General features: G+C 38.5%; 1 protein-coding gene across 1 annotated transcript; it reads right to left on the bottom strand.

The window, feature by feature from the left end:
• LOC139740078 (popeye domain-containing protein 3-like) lies at positions 1–23,987 on the bottom strand. The gene is made up of 4 exons (XM_071650665.1): positions 23,338–23,987; positions 4,097–4,205; positions 2,684–2,891; positions 1–400 (listed from the first exon to the last, which is right to left on the bottom strand). The coding sequence occupies exons 1-4, from the start codon at positions 23,829–23,831 to the stop codon at positions 24–26; spliced, it is 1,188 nt and encodes a 395-aa protein (XP_071506766.1). The 5' UTR covers positions 23,832–23,987; the 3' UTR covers positions 1–23.
• Positions 23,988–25,439: the final 1,452 nt, after the last annotated feature.

Here is a 25,439-nt window from a genome sequence, read left to right as displayed (position 1 = left end):
TTAAAGATCTTGAACATGGGATATTAAAAGAATGGCCACCACGACCCATCACCACCCGACTGGGAATCCGGCGAACTTCCGACGCGCGATCTACGCGAGCCGACGTCAGCCGCGCCTCGTCCCGACGCGATGCTGGCGCGAATGTCTACGATGGAGCGCGCCGACTTGACGCTGACGTCGGAGCTGGTGCCGTCGTGGCTGGCGGGAATGCTGAGGCGGCCCTGGAGCGGCCCACCACCGCCGCCGATCCCCGTGCCGGGTCCACCCAGTGTCTGCTGCTGGCCGTGCGTGCTGGAATCATCGTCCTCCGATATAACACGCTCCCATTTGTGGCTAAGGAGGCCCTGGGAGTCGGCGTCGGCCGCATCGAGAGAGGTATCCACTCCAGACGAGTTACCCACTACAGGTGACAGGAGTGGTGATGTGATGGAAGGATGCAAAGAGAGCGGGATTTGGAGTTGAGTGAATATTGGTCGGGAAGAGGCGGGGAGAAGAGGCAAGCAGAAGGAGATCAAGGGAGAGAAGAAGAGGGAATGGGGTGAAGGTGGGTGGGAAGAGAGATGCATTTGGTGCAGAAAGAGATGTGGATATTGGAGATGTAATAGAATAGACGGACAGACAGATGCGAAGAGAAATGACGGAAGATTGAGATATTGAAAAATAGGTGCACACAAACACACACATACACACGTTGGGGAACACAAAATGAATAAAACATGGAAGGTTGTTTTGAAACATCGAAAAAGGTCGATGTTTCCGAAAACAGGACCGGGGTAGATGGTTTGTCGAGGATGTGGACATAGCGATATTGGAAATTGTAGAATTTAGAGGAGAGATATGGAAATATATATAGGCAGGTAGAGAAATGAATATAGATTGAAAGACAGAAACAATGGCAAGTATGAGAATAGAGAGAAATAGAGATTCGTGAAAAGAAAAAGACAGGGAAATAAGAAAGCAGAAAACAACGTTAATACCTTTATACTCACTGAATAGTTATCATTAGATTTCGCGTCACTGTTTTTCAAGTTTGTATGCCTAGAACTATTTAATCTTGCTTGTTGCAGAAACACTTTTAAAAGTCTGTCACTACTTTGAATGATATGTCTCCCCCTCCCCGCATTGCACTTATAATTGGTTTCTACTGACTACGAAAATAACAACAGTGGAACGAGATGATGGTGATATAAAAGCAATCGATAGTTGGATACCATATCGATATCTAATACTAGTTGGACAACAAGAAATTCTTATCAGACCAGCGTTATAGCACAATAAATACCGAAAGCACCGTTACACCGGCTCTCATGTAGGTATATGTGGATGTGAGACGAGGGGGTACTGTATCATTTCTTCATATTTTTTTAGCAACAAATATATCACACAAGAAAGTTAAATACCAATGGATGAAGACAGAAAATGTTGTCGGCGAAAATCCATTGTACAAGCGATTTGTGAATAATGGAATATGCGGCATTAAACCTTGAGAGGAGAAAGAAAAAAAATTGCGAGGGGGCTCTAAACACGCGCCAACATCAGCATGATCACTAATAAAAGTACAGGCGCGCCGTTGAAGACGTGAGATCAAAGGGCTTACAAAGGCAGGTGGAAGTACACCCAAAGAGAAAACGAGATCAAAGAATGGAGTTTGGTAGACAGAATTCATGTAGAACAGATCCAATGAGACACAGAAGATATAGATGAACATAACAGATAAAGAAACAAGAACTGACAGAGAGTAGAGAAATAGACAGACAGGTTTAGGAGGTAGACGGATAAGTGAGTAGATAGTTTGATAGATAGCTATCCAGGTAGATAGATGGAAGATAGGTAGATAGATAGATAGATAGATAGATAGATAGATAGATGGATAGATAGCCAGAAAGATGGATAGATAGATAGATAAATAAATAGATAGGTAGATAGATAGATGGATAGATAGATAGATAGATAGATAGGTGGACAGATAGATACACAGATAGATAAGAATAGGGCCTAGATTGGTGGTCAGATATGGATATAGGTAGACAGACAGACAGACAGACAGACAGACAGATAGATAGATAAATAGATAAATAGATAGATAGATAGATAGATAGGTAGATAGATAGATAGATAGATAGTAGATGGACAATTAGAAAGATATTGAGAGGGGTAAAGTGAGAAGGGGGTTATATTTGTCGTATAATGAATATATTTTTGCAGATCAATGGAATAAAATGAGTACCAGAATCTAGGGCAGGGGAGATATGCGTCAGGGAATGGAAGGAAAGGGAACAAACACACATGTGGCAAGACGCTTGGGAGGAGGAGGAGGAGGAGGAGGAGGAGGAGGAGGAGGAGGAGGGAGACCAAAACCCATTGGATGGGTAGAGACCGGGAGGTACTGCAGCAAGAGACGCAGAAAGGAAGAGATAAGACAATGAGAGAGAAAGAGTGAAAAGAAAGAGATACATAACAGACAGGAAGAGAGGGAGGTTTAGAAAGATGATTTTAATGTAAGAGAGGAAGAGGAGGAGGTCGTAAAAGAGTAGACGTGATATGAGGAGGACGAAAGAACCAGTTTAGGAGGAAGAGATTTGATACAGCTGAGAGAAAGATAGAGAGAAGGGGATAGATGCTTGGAAAAGAGTGAAACCTGTCTATCGAGCCATTCTTCATTCGTCATAGAGATCATCCCCACCTTCGTTTTCGCTGGTCGGGTTTTTGTCTGTTCGTGTTGCCGTCGGCTGCTCCATTGGGTCGTCAATGCCGTACAATTTCTTCGTGATGTCCTTGCCGATGGTCGTCTCGAAGACCGAGCGTAGGAACGGCTCGCGACGGAGGAAGTTGTCGAGCTTACGACGTCGCCACTGGATATAGCGGCAGTCGGTGTCGGCCGTGATGGTCACCTATACGTCGGAGGACAAGAACAATGATGAGATGATGAGTGGGCGGAAAGAAGCAGAGCATACGTCTTCGACGGGCTATCACCGTAACCCTTAAAGTACATATAGATGGTGCGTTTATGTTGTTGTTCTTGTTTTTTATTACCCTAGCACTAATCCAGCTCGTGAAGAATGATTGAATGTTGGGTGTAGGTCACTATGATGCTCTGATCAACGTATAGTTCAGAAGATCATTATGCACATGTTATTTAACAGTTATATACAAAGAGAATTAAAGTTGACGTATCGACCTTTGCGATTTTATGAAATTTCACTGGAAATTCTTGACTTTTTTTTCTTAACTTACCGCTCGCTAGTTCTCCCCTTGTCAAACAGTATTATTGTATATACACATACACACACGTGTGGTATCAAACTGTAACTTCATCCTTCCTCATTGTAAGCATGATTCATGGGGAAATATAGGTCTTGTCAACACACCACGGCACTAACATGTGTTTGAATACCTATTTTTTTCCTATTGATTGATTATTTGATTGATCGATTATTGATTGATTGATTTGCTTTTTTTCGGGATGTTAACATGGACTGCAGAGATGTTTCTGGAAGATGTGGAGATGTCTCCTACTGGCCAACTCTCGAGATCTATTAAAAAATAGTGCATGAAACTGTTTTGTCAAATTACAATCTGATAATACTGCTTTATGCTACAGTAACAATTCCATCTTTGGAGTATGCAAAGTGTTTTATTCTCGTATGTGATATTCAGTGGAATTTATACCTTCCGTATAGTTAGTGTTTGCTTATAGAACTTTCAAGATACGGGGTTGGGGGCATTTCATGTAGCGTTTTGTCTGACAAACTTGTCAGACAAATTTGCTCTCGGCCAATCAGATGTAAGGATTTCAACAGCTTATGACAGTTTGTCAGAAAAAAAAAAATCTGACAAAACGCTTCGTGAAATGCCCCCCTGGGGCCCGTTTCATAAAACTTGTCACCAGTGACAACTGCCACATTTCTATGACAAATTTGCTCTCAGCCAATCAGATGCAAGGTTTTCAGTAGCTTGTCACATTTATGACAAATTGTCATTGATAACAAGTTTTATGAAACGGGCCCCAGGTCTTCTGTATGCATCTCGAGGCAGAAACACACTGAATGCGAGTACACACACTGACGTCACAATGGACGACCTAGGACCCGCCTACCTGGAACTTGCTTTTCTGTCCGCTATGGCTTGCTTCCCACTCGGGCGAGTCCAGGAACTGCGTCGGATGAACGTAGTGTAGGAATTGGCCTCCGGCCGAGACTACCATCCTGGGAACGAGTTCGAATAAATCAGTGAAACCGGTGAGATATGCATAAAGTCAATAATGTCGATAGACTCAATACGTAGATTGGCTGAGGTTTTAACTTTTTGTGAGATGATTAGAAATCACTCATATGAAATATAAAAGAGCATGTACTATTCTATGAGGATAGAATTCGGGTTTGAAATGGCTGGGATATCCAAAAACAAAGCAAAACAGAGTGGCCCTAATAAAAGGTGAGTCCCACCTTTCATTAGGACCTCTTTGTTTTTGGATATCTAAGTCACTTCTAAACCGATTTTCATCAAATTAACTTTGAATTCCTCTTAGAATGGTAGATGTTCGTTAATGTTTTGTATAAGAGGCTTCAATATTCTCACAAATAGTTACAGTCTGAATCACCCATCTCACCCAAAACTTTACCACCTTTTTAAAGGAATAAAGTCAAACTAAAGAAACACAAAATGCAAACTGCACTGAAACGGACATTAAATAATGATAATTATCATCATTATTATCATCAAATGAAAATAATGGAAGTTTAAGGTTCACACTTCACGAATTTGTAGTATCTTTTATAATCACACATTCAAATTAAACAAGGTGATGATGACGAATGATACAAATCCATAATTTTTTATTTCTGTATCATGCTGATTAATTTTGTTTATCTATTCATTTATTTCTTCTTCTTTTTTTCTTCTTTTCTTTTTTTTTTTTGGGGGGGGGGGGGGTATTCCTATTGCTAGAAAGACAGTCAATGTTACGACCACTGTCCCGCAAACAAAATTGGGTATGACCTAGCTTTGACTCTGAAATTAGAGTTGTATGTGTGTACATAAAAACCAAACAAAGCAAAATGACTTACAGGAAGACTAGCAGCAGAGGAAGCAAATGCAAATTGCATTCAATTTCATTTCATTTATTTGTTTCCATATCCAAATAATACAAAACAGTTGCAAAGTAGCATAATCGATTTGTACAAACAGGTGAAAAGGTGAAATGTCATGAAATAAGTGATATAAAAGGCTAAAGGCGTGGGATGTAACACAATGAGAGATTCCTGACCCCCACCCCTCCCCCAACCAAAATGAATGAATGAATGAATGAATGAATGAATGAATGAATAAACGAATAAATAGATAAATTAATAAGGAGATAAATAAATAAATAATGATTAATTAACACATAAATAAATACACAAATAAATTAAGAATTGATAACTAATTAATTAATCAATGCATAGATAGATAAATAAATAAATAAATAAATAAATAAATAAATAAATAAATAAATAAAAGTAAGCACACACGCTAAAAAGAACAAATCCGCAGTGTTCTTTAGTTTTGACACAAGAAGAAGAATACGAGCTTTTCGCCCGGCGTATAGATAGTGCGCCATCTATAGGGCGTTGCAAGCTTCTTTTTTTTCATTCTTCATTCTCCCTCATCCTCCTCTACTTCGTTTTCTTCGTCTTCCACTTTCTTGCTGTTTTTTTTTCTCTTTCCTCTTCTCGTTTATTATTATGTTTGTGAAAATTCATTGTGCACCCTAGCCGGATATTATCTATCATTTTACTATGTTAATCTGATGTATTTTATTTTTCATTGAAATATATGAAATTAATTGAAGTTGAAATTAAAAATATGAAGTTAGATTGATCTAGCAACCAACAATCCAACTTGATTTATTCAGATTGCACATGATTTTAACGTTAATAGTACATACATGATTGACATTTATGTATAGTTGTTGTGTTTTAAAGAAAGAAGAGAGATGTATGTATAGCGAGGCTGCCGTAGTGTATGCTGTGAAATATTACAACTTCATTTTATTCTTTTTCACTTATTATACGTTTATATGGAATTGGTGTATTCCCCTCAAAACAATGCAATTTCGTTACATCCTCTCTGTCTTTGGTATCTGGTGTATGCATGTATACTGTTGCTTTGATTGTAATTGTGTGTATTTGAATATTTTTTTTTATGTATCATTTTTTTCTTGTGCAGAGCCCGTTGGGGAAAGCAGGGTTTTTGTTTTTGTTTGTTGTTGTTTACTAAAAGGGCTACCCTATTGAAATAAACGGAAATGAATGAGACGGAAATAGTGGTTATTGGAAGTGATGAAGGGAATCCCCTCCTCTAACCCCAGTTGTGATAACAGAGACACATTCCCTTTAAATGTGTTTGATAGTATAGATATTGATGCGATGTCGGTAGGTGTGCTGGTTGTGGTGGCGGTGTTCGTGGTGTCAGCGGTTATGGTGGTGGTGTTATTTATTGTGGCATTGCTGAGGTTGGGGGGGGGGGGAGGGGAGTGAAGTCAATGCTATATTAGTGCTCTGATATTGATTTTGACAGTCAAGTTCCATATTTGATTTTTTTTTATAATGTCACTTAGCAATATCTTATGGTGAATCATGTTTTGAAATGGCATACTCTCGAGATTCAATCCCAATATTTTTTTTTTTTTGGAAAGTAGGCAGAAATAGAAAGTCAATAGGTCTAAAAACTTAAGCTCGCCATTCTATAAGCTACTGTAGAACAGAGGATTATCTGTTAAAACATTTGAGATTGGCATTATGTTTTCATACCCTCGTCATTAACTGTGGTTGAGAATTCAAGATTAACGTGGCAATCTTGACTAAAGATAACTTATTTCATATAATGCCTCAAGGCCTTTAAAATCTCTAGTTCTCTCTAGTTCTCTTTTCATTTCCATGTACTGTTTGATATGGAAAATATGTAAATTCTAATATTGTTTAATGTTTGAATTTATGTTATTGATTTCATTTTGATTGATTTCTTTTTTGTAACCACTGACTTTTTTTTGGGGGGGGGGTTGGAATGAATAAATGAAATGAAGAAACGAAGGAATCAATTTTAAATACCGGACTAAAAAGGAGATGCACTGTTTTCATCACTATAATGATTTTGCTCTTGCTTATGATTGATTGATTTATCGACAGATTCTTTTCTTTTCTAATTCATTCAGTCATTCGTTATTCTCTTGTTGTACATTACATGTCATCTTTTCCTAGCTGATTGAATTCATCTACGCGGTTGATGCAAGATCGCTCCATTCATAATAATTATGCACCGTTTGCAACTGGGATCCTGCATGCGTATGATGTTATACATCACACGCATGCAGGATCCCAGTTGCAAACAGTGCGATACATATATTCATATATATATATATATATATATATATATATATATATATATATATATATATATGTACATGGAAGGTAGGAAATGTCCGTTGGGACCAGCAATATATCCTCGATTAAAAGACGCTCTGTTGATCCTGCACATCGACGTTTTTAGCATAAACTAGACGATAATGTAGAATAATATAATACAGTGTATATTCATGACATTAAGTTTAAGGGTAAAAAGTCTATGAATTGTGTTGACATTAAGGAAACGAGATGCGCAATCAGCCGGTTGACATGCTGAGAAAATTAAGGCGTGAGATGAAGGGAAAAAAGACATCAAGCGAAGAAAAAAAAATGCTGACAATAACAAACAAAGTAGAAGAACATGCCGTAAGGACGATGACGTTACAACGTCGGAGACAGAACAACAGAATGACGAGTAAACGGGAACGCCTTTATGCTGTCTGAGCACGCTTTTCGACCGTAAATGCAGAGTAATAGAGGGAGCGGGGCTGAAAAAAAAAAGAACCGTCGGATAGGAGAGAAAGAAAAAGAAAAGGCGAAAATCGACGAAAATGGCAAGACAAGACAGAAAGGATTTTTGCTGTAGCTGTTTTAACGTGCATCATGAAAGTAGGAAGTCATTCAGAGGAAAGTCGCAAGGGAGAGGAATAGAAGGAGAGAGCTCAGAGAAAAAAAGGAAAGAAAGAAAGGCAGACAGACAGAGTGGCTATGGTAAGTGTGTGTGTGTGTGTGTGTGTGTGTGTGTGTGTGTATTCATGCAAGAGGTTACTGGTCATCCAGCAGACCATCATTGTTGCCTAAGGACTGACCCATGAAAGGAAGACTGACCAAAAGAAAGAGACGGACAGTTCTTTGATTATCTCGCCTGATATGACATAGTGTGGCAAAACGGCAACATCTATTTCGAGGAACACTGGATCATTACTGTAACCATTATTATGACTTTTTAGTAACAATATATCAGTACCATTGCTTTATCATTCTCATTATCATAATGACTATAATTAGAGCTAGTAGACCCCGGCATTGATTTATGGAATCACAAGCGGTCATGAGCACTCAAAAATTGAAAGAAGCTGACAAGAAAGAAAGAAAGGAAGAAAGAAAGAAAGAAAGAAAGAAAGAAAGAAAGAAAGAAAAAAGAACGAAAGAAAGACAGAAAGAAGGACGAGCTAGATGGAGAGACAGATAAAGGGAGAGAAGGAATTAGATAAGAGCAATGAAAATAATGATTGTCGTCTTACGAAGATGTGAAAACACGGTGATTATCACTGAACAATGTTTTTTTTTACAGCAGGTACTTTACAGTCCATATGCGATAGCAGATAGGAGTATAAAATACACATTACGTAATGCACTACTTCTGACCTGCAGCCCTGCAACGAAGTCTCTGTAGAAAATACTGGAGGGTTTGAAAAAAAGATAGAAAAGAACCGTGTCCATGGCAACTGGTGATTATTATGCGTAAATAGGAGTCCCTGGACGTCTGCGAGCTTGGACAAATGACGCGAGAAAAAGGTAATATAATTTCACAGTACAGTATGAACATGAACGTGCATGTACGTTGACTTGTGTTGAGGTGTTACAGCGTTGCATCATGCACGTTTTGTGTGGATTAATGTGGCGGGGATTGGCAATAACATTTCTTTATGATGCTTTTAATCTGTTTGATCTTTCCAGCCTCGTGTTCATTTCATAAAATATGCAGTTAGACACGATTTCTTCCATCATGCTTTGTTCTGAATACCTTTGATACTTTTGAGCTTATGTTCATCTCGGAAAAGCCTTTTTTTATTTTCTTTCTGGTCAACGTCGCCTTCACTATCTTTTGCCTTCCCTGCCTCTATCCTATTTTGATTTTGAAGTACCGTGCAGATGTTTTATCTTTTTAGATTGAAAATAAGACATGCCATGACTTGTATGGCCCTTTCGTCAAAGTGTAGTTAATGCTCGAAATTTTCATCAAACTCTGACGTAACAAAGAACGTCAGAAAAGAGCATAATATTTTGTGTAACCAGTCATCACACTTTATTTGGATACCTGTAAATCGCAAAATAGAGACATTATTGAATGTAGTCAAGAAATTAATAGTTTTGAAAGAGCTAGTTTTATGGTTTGTATCATACAAGCAGTCTATATGGCGTATAAGAGATCAGATAAGTTAGTGTAATACGTATTGAAATTCAACACTTCAGCACTGCCCTGAGGAAATAACCTGGTTTGATATCCCACGGATATCATCACAGAAAAACCTTTTCCGCTTTCGGAAATAATCAAGAGCAGAGGCAAATCATCCGCTTCCCCTATTGCTTGGTCCTTGAATAGACCATACCCAAATTCTGGCTCTGAAAATCGGCACTGCAGATACGAATAGAAGCCCAAATCGGATTGAATATGATGGATATCTTACGGGCACACGAGAGATTAATTAAGGTTCGCTTACTTTTACGAATGGTTCTCATGCGAGTAACAAGATCAAAATCTCTCATTTACCCATTCTATCCGACAATATAGATACGTAAAACTTACATTGTACATAGAACTTGGCCGGTCTTGACAATTTGAAAACACTTTTCTGCAATAATGTCTTAGGTTATACAAGTACAAACTTCTCTTACAAAGTTATCACCGAACACTTCAACAGTTTCGGAAACTTTGTTTATTAACTCGAAGGGATATTGCGTTTAACGACTCCTCTAACGCCTTTGGGTATAGACGATATGGTGGAAGTATACCCACTGCTATGACATGTTTAACATTGTAAAGATATCGTGTCGAATTATACTTAGTCTACCTGTGTAATAGTATTGACAGCTAGGAATCACTCGAAAATGAGGCCTTGCAAATATTTGTGTGACATAATACGATAGTATGTATGTCTACCACAGCATGCCTCTGCCCTACGTTTGTGGGAAGTGTAATTCGACGGCCGTCTGAAAAATCCGCCACACGCAAAATGCGATCGGAGGCCGGCCGCGCACCCGGTAATGGCAATGCTATTTGCACTCCCCCGCTGGGCCCTTGGGCAGTGCGACTTCAACGGCTCTATGTGTATTTGAACTGGATTGATGTTTGCGAGATGCCCTATACAGTACTTCATCGAACATACCAATGTGACCAGGCATTCATGAGTACACGAGGCAAGCATTGGATGGAAGGTTGGAATTAAGTTTGCGCAAGGGTGGAGGGGAATAATTTTTGAAGTCTCGTAAGGTTCGTCTATCACTTTGTCACGAGTTCGGACCTTAAGGCTCGATGGATGAAAGAGACTTAGATTCACGTGTCCTATTTCCTGTTACTGCTGGACTCTTCTTCTCTTCTTGACATATAAAATCTCTCTTTTGTCATCACCAACACACGTCGTCAAAACCTTGGGGGACTTTGCTGATAAATAGGAGAGTGGCAAACTCACTTCATTCTGTCTTTTCTCTCTTCCTCTCTTGTTTCCATCTTTATATTTTACCGCACTTTTGATGCTTCCATTCGTCAGCTGTTTCGACCATTTCCTTAATACCACCAGGGTTCCGTTTCCTTTCAAAGATTGCCATAACACAAGGAAGACATTTCGATGTCTGCTCGTAAAACTGTGAACATTGTTGCGTGTATTGTATTATGAATGTCAATTATGTATAGCTTAATGCTATCATGTAAAATTCTAGTGTATTAATGGTATATAATGTACAGGTGAGGGGGCGTTAGTGGAGATACAGCGCACTCGAGGGTATAATATATTATTAACAATGGTGTAACATGCACGTGGTGCAGCCGAATGCATGTTGCACAACATTGTGAATACCCGAAAGTGTGCTGATGTTGCACAACATTGTAAATACCCGAACGTGTGCTGAATCTCCGCTAAACGTCCCGAACTTAAACCTGTGCACTATTTGCCATCTTAAATGTGACCCTGCACCTCAAAACAAACAAAAAGTCGCCAGACACGAATTTTTAGTTAACACATTCTGTCCATAATTAATGCCAACTTTCAAAGCAGTAGCACTATCCTTTCAAAATTTAAAAGAGTTGAAAGTGAAGAGTGTGGACAAGGTTTTTCAGAACTGAAAAAGGGATTCTAAAGACACACCTAATCACACTATTCTACCAAAAATGTTTGAGATAAACTGCTAAAAAACAAACTTTCCTGCCCGTTTAATGATAACAAATTTTAGCATGATGTAAAAGAAGACCCGCTCTTTCAGAAAATATGAAAAAGTCAAGTTCGGCTAGGTTGACCCATTTCACTTATTTTCAGTTCTCACGCAAAATCAGTGTGTGCGACTTTATGTTCGTTTTGAGGTGCACGGTCACAAATGGTTCCATGAACTACTTTCATTTACCTTACTTTAAGGGTAAATGCCAATCAGCTACATGTAGAACTTGCTTTTCAAAGCCAGGATGTCGGAAGAAATGCCCCAAACAGTTACTGGTACTGAACATGAGCTTGTTTAGGGTAAATGGGTGACTGAGTGCGCATTGTTAAAGTACGCAATTGTGATGTTGTACACGGTCAATGGTAAAAACGTATGTCCGCTGGGCATGTTAAGCAAAATTAAAGACTGTGTAATGTGATAGCTCTCAGTCAATCATTTATTTGGATTCGGATCCATATAATCGTTTTATAACATGTATGTACCTTGATATATTACCACATCCGAAAAAAGAAATTCAATATATCATATACTTTTCCCATAATATTGAATAATCTTGAATCTTCATTGAGCTTGGAAGCATGCATGTTATACCTTTTCTATACAAAAAACAACAACAACTGAGCAAACAGGCGTAAAACAAAGAAACACACCAACGCAAACAATCGGGCTCAACGGTTGTGCTACGTATTTCTGTAAAAATATGTAGATAATGAATATCGCAATGAATCAACGTTTGAATCATTCTGCAGACAGTGGCACGACAATGCAAAACTGTTTCTATATGGGTGAAAAAGTAGAGAGTCAAAAGTAAAAAAAAAAATGATAATATAAAGAGAATCTAAACAATCTATTTCGTTAATAGGAAGTATGCATGTATTTGACATTACGTTGACCTATCATTTTGAATTAAAAAAAAATCATCACTAACGCCTATTGACTTCACATCTCTTTCAAATGAACATCAGTTGAGAAATAAGACATTACCTTCTCTCGATTGTGGATTCGATGTAAAATATTCATGTACATCATACATTGACAACGGAGAGAAGCAATTTTAAGACACACGTATAGCTTACCAAGCAGTATGTACACTTTATAATATACTTTTTATACTTCCATATTGCACTTAGAGTTCAAATGAAAAAGAAAAGAAAAAGAAGAAAGCTCTGCTGGAAGGTACGCGAAATCCAAAATCAACAAAGCAGACTACAAACATGTTTAACATGATTATACAGGGCTACCTTCTACTTGGACACATCTGACCGTGACGTGGTGATGTGACCATTCTACGTCACAATGCTTTTTATACAGAAGCATTTTATGTTTAACTTACCTGCGATGCATTACGCCGAGGCATATCTTTAACCACAACACGCTATAGATATGACAATGAATTGTCTGTGACGAATGGCAGAGGGCTGTGGAATGCAGTACAGTATATGCTTCAGATATTTCATCAATGCCGCGTTACCCATTCTTCTTCGATCCTTTACCATCTTTTAAATAATATGTTTGCCGCTCAGTTCTCTTTCCCGCGCTTTTGCACTGTCTGTAAAGGTGGGAACATACGACAATAGACTCTGCTATGATTTGACCCCGTAACCGTCGGTACAAAGTTGGTTGCACATAGATACAGGATGGATTTGGCGATTTAAAAAAAAAAATGATAATAAACAAGACCAAAGAAAAAAAGCAAAACAAATTTTATCAAACCCAGGAATGAAAGAGCCAAATGAACTCTTCTTCCATGTTAACCACTGTTTATCCATAGACCCTACACCGACATTATTATGTCGGTGATTCGTGGATGTCAATCTCTATCTCAGTGTCCTCAATGGGTCATATCGGCGACCATGGTAATGATGTGCCCCAAAACAAAACAAATCGTATCAAACAAGGAATGAAAGTACCTCTTCTTTCATGTTAACCTCTGTTTAGGCCTAATTATGTCGGCGACCATGGATCATATAACCTTATGCGTGGATGTCAACCTCTATTCTAGTATCCGAAGTGGGTCACATCGACGATCATGGGTATTATGACGTGCAATGAACTTTGTTTCACTGAATGCTGTACTTCTGGCACGAAAAGATAACAACAACATCAACAATCTACAGTAAAAACAATCTGTGCCTTACATGTCGATTCCGGGCCATGAATGAAACAGGAAGTTCGCACCAAGGAAAACATGGCGAACGTTTTGCTGAGTGTTTGTACCAACCTTCTCTCTCTCCCTCTCTCTCTCTCTCTCTCCTTCTCTCTCTCCTCTGTTTTCTCTCCTCTCTATGCAATGCGGTATGTTCATTTTCCCATTTTACTCCCTTCTTGTCGTGTAAGCAATCCCATCTGTTATTTTGGTCATAATTTACGTCTGCGTCACCACCACAAAATTTTCACCACAAGCACGAGCAAAAAATTAAATAAAAAAAAAAGAATAGCAACATGCAGAAGATCTGGTCTGGTTTGATTTTGGTTTGCGTGGGTTTTCCCTTATTTTTCTCTCTATTTTCCATACTAATAGTTTGCTATCCTTACTTTTTTCTTTTGCAATCATTCAGCAACTCCTGAGACCTTTCACATATATATCCTATATACATACAGATATTATTTATACACACTGAATTCAAAGAAAAAATATATAAATTATGTATTATATGTGACCCTGCATCACAAAACCAACAAAAAGTCGCCAGGCATGGATTTTTAGTTAGGGGCAGATTCTGAAAGAGCAGACTCTCAGCTTCAAAATGATGTATAACTCAATTCAAATGGACTCCCCTAACCTACCTAAATATTGGAAAGAAAGCACACATTCTGGAAATGTGTGAACTGAGAAAAGAGGCGCTGAAGTACATGGTCTATTCAAGCGCTTAATCTTTCACCAAGCCGCACTAGTACTAGCTGTGCGATGAAAGGGACAAAACACAGGATGTCAACCACCAGAGCAACAACAATGAAGTGATTATCAGATTAAGCTGAAATTGAGCATGTTCTATTCACACATTCTGTCAATGATTAATACCAACTTACAACACAGTAGCATTATCCTTTTAAAACTTATTAGACTTGAAAGTGAAGAGTGTACAAACGATTTCAAGAAATGAAAAGGGGCCTCGAATACATACCTGACCATTAAATACTCTCCCCCCAAAAAGGGTTGTAGAAAACTGCTAACAACACACTTTCCCATTCGTGTTATGATCCCAAACTTAAGAATATTGTAGAAGAAAGACAGCTCTTTCAGAAAATATGAAAAACTCATGATTGACTTGGTTGACCCATTTGACCTGTTTTGAGTCCTTACGTAAAATCAAGGAGTGCGACTTTTTGTTTGTTTTGAGGTGCACGGTCACATACTCTTATTCGTGAATATCCCCTTCTCTCCTCGCTCTCTGTATAGGTATTTTGTATAATATACATATAGGCCTATATATAAGTGTGTGTGTCACAATTCATTCACTTTAGTGTCAAAGTATCAATGTTAATGGGAACTGCCAAAAAATATATATAGGGTTTTGATATAATTATTGTACAATTTTACACACATTCACTGAATTTTGCCCTATACACACAGATACACACACACACGCGCGCACACACACACACACACACACACTTATATATATATACATGTATATATATATAAATATATATTATATATATATATGTATACACTATATTCGAAAAACTTTCCTACATTATGCAAATATATATTACATATAGTATATGCGTGAGGATCGAGAAGTAAATCTATAAATAGAGATGAAATATTAGCAAAAGATTGGATAAAGAGGCAGAAATGGGATAAATGGAGGAACAAGTCGGCTTGGAAAATATATTATACAGTTTCATGCACAAAATGTGAGCACGCAAATTCAGTGATTAAAACAATGCTTATGAGAAGAAAAAAAACCCCGAAAATATCATAACTCAATAAATCATCAACATGCCTTACTAATCTAACTCTTCCACTATTTAAACGCTATACCATGAACATGCTATTCAGTCAAAGTGACATATTGAACATATTAATACGTGTACCTATATGCCGTATACATCCCCTACACAACAAACACCTTTCCAAATCGTTTTGTGCTTTGTTTCGTGTTTTATTCCGATTGCAAATAATAATGATGATAATAATGATAATGGTAGTAATAATAATAATAATAATAATAATAATAATAATGATAATAATAATAATGATAATGATAATAATCATAATCATAATAACCTCTTAAACTTAACACCCTTTCCGCCGTCATACCGAGTTCCGTTCAAACAGACCAGTATTTGCGTTCCACACAGACCTATACACTCTCATTACAAAATCAATTTACTCACAGCATTTCGCAGAATGACCTCATTACTACTAACAAACACGGACCATACAGTAGTTATCTATACCAATGAAGATAAATGGTTGCCTTGGAGGGTTTATCAATGCATTAAAGAGTATGCGCGTGTCCAAAAATAAATAATAAAGACAAATCTTTGAGCAATTATAGCTAATGTTAATTGCGGCAATGATCGTAACTACTGCACATAATGAGTTCCATTTATATTGTGTGATTCCTAATGATGTCATTGGAATCCAAATTTTCCTTTCTGACCCCGAAGTGAGGACAGCTTCATTAATACAACTCTTCAATTCACCTCTAGTCACCCAGCAAGGAGACAATGCGTAAAGAATTATGTTAATTGCTTGAGCATCCACGTGCAAGTATTTATATAAAGTGAATCAATCAGAATCTGAAGTAAATTAATACAGAATCTAAAGTACACACTCATCACTAGGCGACTGTATACAGATGAAGCACCTCAAGACACATCTTTATTCAATACGCGGGACCAGCATCAAATGGAATGGTGTGCCAGATTTGATAAAGTCGTCTTATAGACTCTCAATATTCAAAATACGTTATAAACTTTTTCTCGTTCATTAAGACACATTTTCAGCTACGTTCAATGTATGATACCTCGCTTCACTAACTTTCGCCTTCGTATAATACGTCTTTTGTGGGTTTTTTTTCTGTCGTAGTAAAGTCTAGTTAGTATTGCATTAATCATGTTAATGTAACCATTTTAAACTGTAAATCTAGGAATCGGCCATAGAAAGACCAGCAATCTATGTTGATTCCCCACGTAATGAAGTATGTACTCGTGTTGTGTTTTGTCTTTTGTTAAGATATCGTATAGCACTTTCTCTCCTCCGTTGTTCTCATGTTCTATGCATAGTTCTTACATTCTTTCTACATGTATCTATCTATCGCATGTTGAAACAAAATGAATTGAAATAAAAAGTGCAAAACTTATGAGCAATAGATTATAAACCGCTCAACAGCGGTCTCCGATCCACCAATTAATCATTTTGATTTACTGATTGTTAGTCAGATTTCTATTTACTTTTTCGAAATGATCTTACCTCGTCCTGAACAGTAAAAACTGCAGCCGTCGTGACCAAAGTAAATGTAATGGAAACAGAGGAAAGGGGGGGGGGGGGGGTACGTCACATCCAGTGTACTGTAATGAATATCTCATCGATTTTGTTTTATGTTTGCGTAGGAGGCCAGCTATACGGATACTTTTTCCCCCTTGGATTCTGTTTCCGAGGTCCCTTAGCTTCCCAGGGACCGAGGTAATAGTCAAACAACTGGATGGGGAAAGGAGGAAGAACGTCATGTCAGATAAACTCCAAATCAAAGAAGGAAACTTAAATTACATCTGAAGGATAGAACCTGAAATGTATGCGGATTCATCTCAGTATAATTTTCATTCATCATCATGGTCTACGTCGGCAAAAGTTGGAGAGATGAAGAATTTGTTGGTCATAAGGCTTCTAACCGAGCTAGTTGGATAATTTGATTCAATGGACATGAGTCATTCTCACAGAGGTTCAAACTCTCACAAATACACACCCACACGCACATACACACACACACACAAAACACACACGAACAAATACACAAAACACACACGAACAAACACACACGCACACAATACAAAGAGACCCCACCGAGACACATTATCACTACCGATCCAAACACACATGACCGAGGATGAACAAAACAAACGAAACAAGAAAAAGAAAATCAGACAAAACGAAATAAAACATAGCTAAGCAAATCAAGAGATGGCATACACTTTCGCAGTAATTAAACGCTGATAACAATATCAAACATTCATGTTCGAAAGAATGGTGCAATTATGTCTGCCGATAATGTGTAAATGATATGGGCAACCTTATATAGAATTGGTTACTATACATTTATGACAACAAAACGAAATGCGCGCCTGTAGCGTCGTGCATCCATGCATCATTCTGATCATCAGTCGACTGTTGATACACATTCATCGTGATCATAAGTACAGCAGAATAAATCTCTATCTTCTTGATGCCTTGCGAATTCCACAAATTGTACTCCCTGCTGCTTACATTACGGGAGATGTTTTAATACTCCACGCACAAGCGGGAGGGAACTTGAATATTATCGTAATACGCCTGGATAAGTCCTATCATGGCATGTCTATTTCTTATTAGCGGGCGACTGCTTATGGCAGCGGGCTGAATATTTTGTTTGCAATGGCAACCCATCATCTTTAGTGACCAGTAACCATGGTAACTCGAAAGCCGCAATTGCGACTTCCGTCTTAAGATTGATGATCATGATGACGATAACTCCGCTGATTACGATAACACGCTCCGGTGAAAATGTCATCGGTACAGCCACATGCGAAATGAAGACACCATTTGAAGCTTGTCGCACAAATCGACACAGTATGACGAACTGGTGGCAGGTAGAATTAATTTCGCGCGTTCGTTTCACCAGGTATACGACAGTTGTAACGCGTAGATATTTCGGCATGCCCCATTTCACAAGATTACGCTACTCGCCAATATGTAGCTTCCATATGTATAGTTACTTTTTCATTCTCTGATTTCCCTTCTTCTATCCCTTCATCCCGTCCTACCTTTCTTTCTCCCCTTCTCTCTCGATTCATTTCTTCTTCTTCTTCTTTTGCTTTCTCTCTTGTTTCGTCCTTTTCCTGGTCGTTTTAATAAGTGCGATGTCGCCTTTGGAAGCTGCAAAAAAAGAAGCTCTTTTGTGGGTGTAAGAATGTGTGTTATATTATATATATATATATATATATATATATATATATATATATATATATATATATATATGTATATATATATGTATGTATATATATATATATATATATATATATATATATATATATTCTATGTATTTATGGAGACATACACCAACATTTGCATTTTTTTCTGCACATCACAAACAATAATCACGAGATAGGGGGCTGGGTAGAATGACTATGTCAAAAAAAGCGTTTTGATCGATTATTGAATCATGATTCGTGTAAGGGGAGTTGACAAGCTTTTGTAGAATAATGTCTGTCCTTGTGAATGATATTTTTGTGACATTGAACGAAATCTCAATGAAGAATTTAAAAAAAAGTGTGTGTACGCGTGTGCGTGTGGGGGGTGCGTGCGTGTGTATTTGTGCGAGCATAAATGGAGTAGGACATGGCGGAATATAACTCAGACGTTTCGAACGCAGCTCATAACTCGGATCGATGCATTCTGATTTATTTGACATGGCTTGTATACATGGTCATCTCAACCATGTGCGCCACCCGAGCCTTTTGTTGTTGGTACAACGTTGCAGAGAGGGAGAGACGTTTATTATGCGTCTCACAGGCCGTGTAGACGGGTAATCTAATAGCAATTGACGTTTGTAAGGAAAATTCAATCCTGGAGTAATGAGAAAGAGTCGCAACGAAGAATTCGATAAAGGGGGGTCGTCTGCTGACTTCAACTGTATCGATTGAAATTGAGCGGGGGAAAAAGAAGAAGAAATAGGTCATTATGAGATCCTTACTTGCTGTCTGCCTGAAAAGCTGAAATATAAGAGTAAAGTTTTATATTGACCTCTCGTTTTAGCTCCTTTCAATTCCTCTTTATCTGTAATAGTTTTGCAAGTATACACGCAGTAAAACCAACACCTTTTCGACTATTGGCCATCTTTTACTGCTATACCACACGTAAAATTTGCAGAAGGTTCATGAGGGCCTCATAGTTAGATTTACGTATAATCTTTCATAGGTGTTATGATGCAGGTTGATGCTGGTTTGGGGGAAAAGCCACACACACACACACACACACACACACACACACACACACACACACACACACATACAAAGCAAACAGTGCCTACCGAGGTTTTACCTCATATTCCACAAGGTTTGTATGGATCGAAAGTCAACCAATCGCAGAATAATAAAAAAGAAAAATTCAACATACACAAGAGCGCTCGGTTCTGTGTCCATGCTGAGTAAAACGATACTTATGTTGGTGTGTGTGTGTGTGTGTCTGTGTGTGTGTGAGCCTGTCTGTGTGTGTGTTTGTTTGTATGTGTTTGGAAGTAATACTTTTGCGTAATTGTTGTCTTTGCGTCTGTCGAGGCACATCATTATTGAAAAGATAGTGATTTTGTAAATTTTTGTTTCATACCTAAAAAGGCGTTACTACCTACCACCACCACCATCACCAATAACAACAACAGATACAACATACAAAATGGTGCCCTTTGGTCTTAGTTATACATGTCCCGTTTTTATAAAGTAATAGTTGAAAAAATAAAAACAAAATGTGTATAGTTACCATCATTTATTGTTATACATACATGATTACAACAGGAGACCAAAATACTCACGCACCACCCCCCCCCCCCCGGCTTCCAAACAAAAATACGTTCCGCCGCATTTGTCTCCACAGACTTCCAGTTTCCTGTTTAACCACAGAGTCATCCTCTCTACAGAGAATTTGAAGTTTATGTGACTTTTAGGAAACGGACGAGGAAGAATGACACTGTGTATCCTCCCTTTCTCTCTCGTTCACATTTCAGTTCAAGAAAACACCCATGACTGCAGCGGTTTGGCACTTTGCATAGCTATCACAGTCGTTCGGTCACAAAACCCATGAAGTCCGTCGACCTTTGGTACGCCCTCTAAACAACAAACGACACAAACTAAGAATACAGCAATTGAAAAAAAAAGATAGCAATAAGATTATAAAAAGAAATGTTGTTTCTCAAAACGCATTTTGTCTAAGTGTTTAGTTCATTGTGTTAAGTGGGTAATCCACTTGATGTTACGTGTAATGCAACTTATTTTCGATTGGAATTTGTTTGAACGTTTTTATCTTGATTGTGTCACAAAGCAAAACTTTCTTGTCATGTTTTTAGATAGCAATTGGACTAATGAATAAAGAAATGAATGAATAAATAGATAAATAAATAATTAAAGAAAGAAAAAATAAGATTAATAGCGATTTGAACAAAGTTAAAGGATATGAATATGTGACATTCATGATACATGCCCTGCGCCATGTCAATAAACACACGCAGGAGTGAAAAGAAAGGGTAAGAAAGGCAAATGAAATGCTGTAGGAAGAGAAAGTGCGAGGGAGAGCGGAGAGATGAAAGAAAGAGACACATTATATATATATATATATATATATATATATATAGAGAGAGAGAGAGAGAGAGAGAGAGAGAGTGTGTGTGTGTGTGTGTGTTTGTGTGTGTTGTGTGACTCTTTATTTTAACTTAATGTATTCATCGTAAACGTGTCTTTTAATCGACAAAACGCGGAATGTAAAAAAAAGAATATCCTGATAAAACATAACGTTGTAGTGTATTAGTGCTTCTCTAATGGAGCGCATACAATTACGAAAAAAAGCTTCAAAATAGTGTAGAATGATCTATCTATTCGAACAACATGCTGAATATGAATATTACGATTGTAATTTGCAGTTGAGTCGACTGTTTGTTTGCGCCATGGGAAGGGGTGAAAATAAGAATATCAATACAGCGACGAAAGGGGAACAAAATCCTGGCCACATCGTAAACAAAGGCATGGTGCAATGCAAAATAGCTCAGGGAAGGGGAAAATAATCAGGGGAGAATTGTGTGCGGTCAATGTTGGCTCCAGAGATGCACGATTTTATACACGGTGGATAAAAGATATATGTACGGCGGTACAAAGGCATACAGCGATAGACAGGTATACGGTCGTGGTACACGAGCTCACCATGGTACAAAGTTACAACATGTATAATTCCATTACACGAATATACATGGTGTTAAACACGTACCATGTAGACACAGTGGCACTCAGAAATATATCTTGGTATGTATACACAGATGAATAGTTGTAAAAGTTATCAAATTAAATCTGATTATGATTGAATAAATAAATCGTCCAAAACAATGGGGCAGTAACCATGGATATCAAATGCGACGTTTGTTTTGCTGTTGTTATTGTGAGTGTTGCTATACTAGCCCTAACGAATACTGTGAAATCAAGGACATAAGTACATCAATAGTAATTACTGATGTCGGTACGTCCGGTCAATTACGTCCGATTTTCATTATAGTACCAGCTGAGCCGCGCACAGTTATTTAGATAAGCTTGACCTGAAAATGAATTTGTTCAGCTATACGTGACATTGTCTCTTTAGTCATGATTCGTCGTCTTTTTTTCGGGGGGGGGGGGCACTCCCTCAGAGAAATGTTCGAATCATTAATGAAAACAGGAAGATTCGCGATATCAGTCGTCTCGAGTAGCACCGGAAACTGGAAGACTCATGCCGTTACAGTTTGGCTATCAACCTTGTATTAGGCTTGTTTTGTATATAAGTGCGAACGTTCCGCCTGTTCATTAAATTATATCTACGTCTGTGTACGGCAGAGTTGCCAACCTTATTACAGCATTGCTGTTTTCCGAGTGCTGAATATGCGTATTCCTGGTGGAAAACAGTGTTTTACCTTTCCCGCATTGATCAATGTCACCTGCAATATCCTATGGAAAAAAAAAACCCGAACAGTACAATATACTTCCAAAAAAACAAATAATAAATTCTATACGCGATCTTTTTTTTTTCATTCTGCGGGTGCAACTTTGTGATTGTAGATGGGTTTGCGGATGTTCAGAATTGTGTATTGTAATTTTGATTTCCTCTTTGCCTGAGTCTATAAGTCGATAATGTCGCTTTAACATTAAGTTGGTAATACTTACGCCATGTAGATATATGCGAAACACCACTTTGGAATTTGTATTTGTGTATCATGAATTGGTTTAATCTCACGTTGTTCTTATCCAGAGAAGAAGGAATAATAAACTAACAGCACCGGTAGATTGTCTCTAACCTCAAGGGATGATAAAAGTGCCTATTTTAGTGCTTTTCCGTTATTCTAGTCATAACCGTTTTCTTACACCATGTATTTTCTTTTCCTCTGTCCTTTCATGTTCATTTTCTTCTCCTTTGATTATTTTACTCATTTTTTCATTCTACATCCCTTTCGACCCTTCACCCCACCAAAACACACAGAAGACACACACACACACACACAAATAAATACATTTAGGAAAGCACCATTTTCTCTAGTTAAGATGCGAGTAGCAATTGCTTTGCATTCACCATACAGTGCAAAATCAAAAGAATAATATCTATACGTAACGGCTCCACGACATTTGATCCTGCGACAATATTGCTCCCATCAATATCTGCTCGCTGCGCCAAACACAAATTCTACCCACTTATACAAAACCCTAACCCTAATGCTAATTCTCACATGAAAGTAAACCTACAACCCTATCACAACCCTAACCCTAAGCCTAAGTCCTTGGAGACGGATAGACCGGAGCAACTATCGCAGGAGCAAATGTCGTGTAGACAGTTCTCCACACAAATTTAGCTGTTTCGATGCGATATACTCACCTGCCAGCCAACAGCATGGCTATTTGCCTGTCAGTTCTGGTCTTGTTCTCTAGGGCGTACCGGCCCGTAGCGTCCAGCTCATAGATCTCACCATCACACTCCAACACTTTCTTGAACTCCTTTTTTGTTATGTTGAAAGGTTTGAAGTGAGTCTCGTACACCTTCTCGATCTCGTCTTCAAAGGTTATCGGATACACGAGATAAATGAGGTATGCCAGGTGGAGCATGTTGAGGAAAAGGCAAGCCATGTTCCAGCCGAGTGCGTCAGGCCAGCAGAGCACCGGTGCAGCCCAGAGGACGTGACAAAAGCCGCCAATGACCAACGTCGAACGCAGCCACAGCGCTTGGGCCAGGCCGACGTTGGGCGGGACCAGGAACCCGACGGCGATGACAAACGAGCCCAGCTGATAAATCGAATGCTGCGCCATCATCGCCTCGCTGCAGCCGCCAGCGCCAATGGGTTCCCCTCCTTGGTCCGACATATTGTTCTGCATGTTTTATCGCGCTGGTTGTTGGGGTATAAGGCCTCTTGCTCGAGCGGTTGAAAGAAATTCACAGACATTCACACCAACTCTTCGTGATGTCATAAAAGGAGAAGACATATACGCACACGACTGGAGTCTCAATAGACCATGGTGCTGGAAGACGTAGACTCTTTATATCATCCTGTGTGATTAAATAAGAATATGAAATACGAACTTAACAATCAAAGAACGATGCATTAAAGTCTCCCCCAAAATACATTTTGACATTCCCCTCTTAGTTCCAGTTACCTTTGCTGAGTAGGGCCTATATTAAAGGCAAACAGACAACTATACACGTACCTACACATTCGATTCAGATCTGGACGTGAAGTAATTTCAGAAATCCTAAACGTTTTGCGTGTGTTCGTAAAACAGATTCAATATATCTCACTACCACCTACACCATTAGGTCATGTAATGACGTCATCAACTCACACCTCCACCATTTGGGCTGAAAATGAAATCAGACAGAATTGACTGTATACTGCATTTGTGTACGGGTACTAGTGAGGTCCTTTAACAACGTGATATAATTATTCAGACATTTTACGCAGAAAAGCGTTGTAGTCGATGCGTTGACTTTGACTTTTTATAAGTTTATAATAAGAATGAAAAATACATATATTGATGGGAGGGTTGCGAGGCGAAGTCATTTCTGCCTTATCTACTTTATAATTAATGGGGTTTCTGACGCACATAAGTCTTTTCAGCAAAAAATGAGTGGGGTAATGTGAATTGTTCTGCGGTCATTTCCTTTCCGTGCGATTGTAAATAATATACCAAAACTAGTATCTTTCTTTTACATATATTCACTTTTTACCCTCTGCAAGCATCGTTTCTCTATACTGGATAAAACTTCCCAAGTGCTGCCACAGTGGGACCATGTCGGTGTGGTAGAGAATGTTCCATGACACCAAAACCAAAGGTCCTGGGTTCGATTCCAATCAGGTGCAAACATAGACCTCGTGATAGTGTGTACAATGCTGTGGTTTTCTGCACCAATCGGCACTCACAACACACTAAGGGTTTATCAAAGGCTTTTGAACTGATGATGCCTCTGTTGGTACCACGCCTCTAGATTTCAAACTTGGCACAATGAAAATGTAGTAATATAACACTGCCTGGCAATGTCTGGGTTGAAATGATCGTAGTAATACACTCGAAAAGAAAGGAGGAACGTTCTAACAATTCATGATCACAAACACTTATTGTTGTTTGGCACGACAAACATATTTAGAATTTATATTTGCTTCTCTTTGCAACCTTACTTATGCGATTTAACGTATATGCCCCCCCCCCCAAAAAAAAAAAAAATGGAATCGCAATAGTCTCGAAAGTGCACGGCAGACATTATACAGTAGAGTACGAATGCCGTTGCGTAAACACTATACTCTGCTCACAGTTAACAACATAACAAGAAAGTCATTTTGCGCTCAGTTCGTAATGGACGCGGTTTCATCCACCGGAAAGAATGCCAATAAGGCAAGCTTCCGAGATCAAAGAGAAGCTTTGTTGCTGTTTTTTTCTGCATTTTTCTATATCTTCTGTCGCAGTGACGAATTCAGTATGATGGAAATC

This window comes from Diadema antillarum, unplaced genomic scaffold (assembly GCF_040938485.1).
Source record: "Diadema antillarum isolate AM-2024a unplaced genomic scaffold, OU_Dant_1.0 seq00000832_RagTag, whole genome shotgun sequence".
NCBI lineage: Eukaryota > Metazoa > Echinodermata > Echinoidea > Diadematoida > Diadematidae > Diadema > Diadema antillarum.
This window is presented reverse-complemented; position numbering and strand designations above follow the sequence as displayed.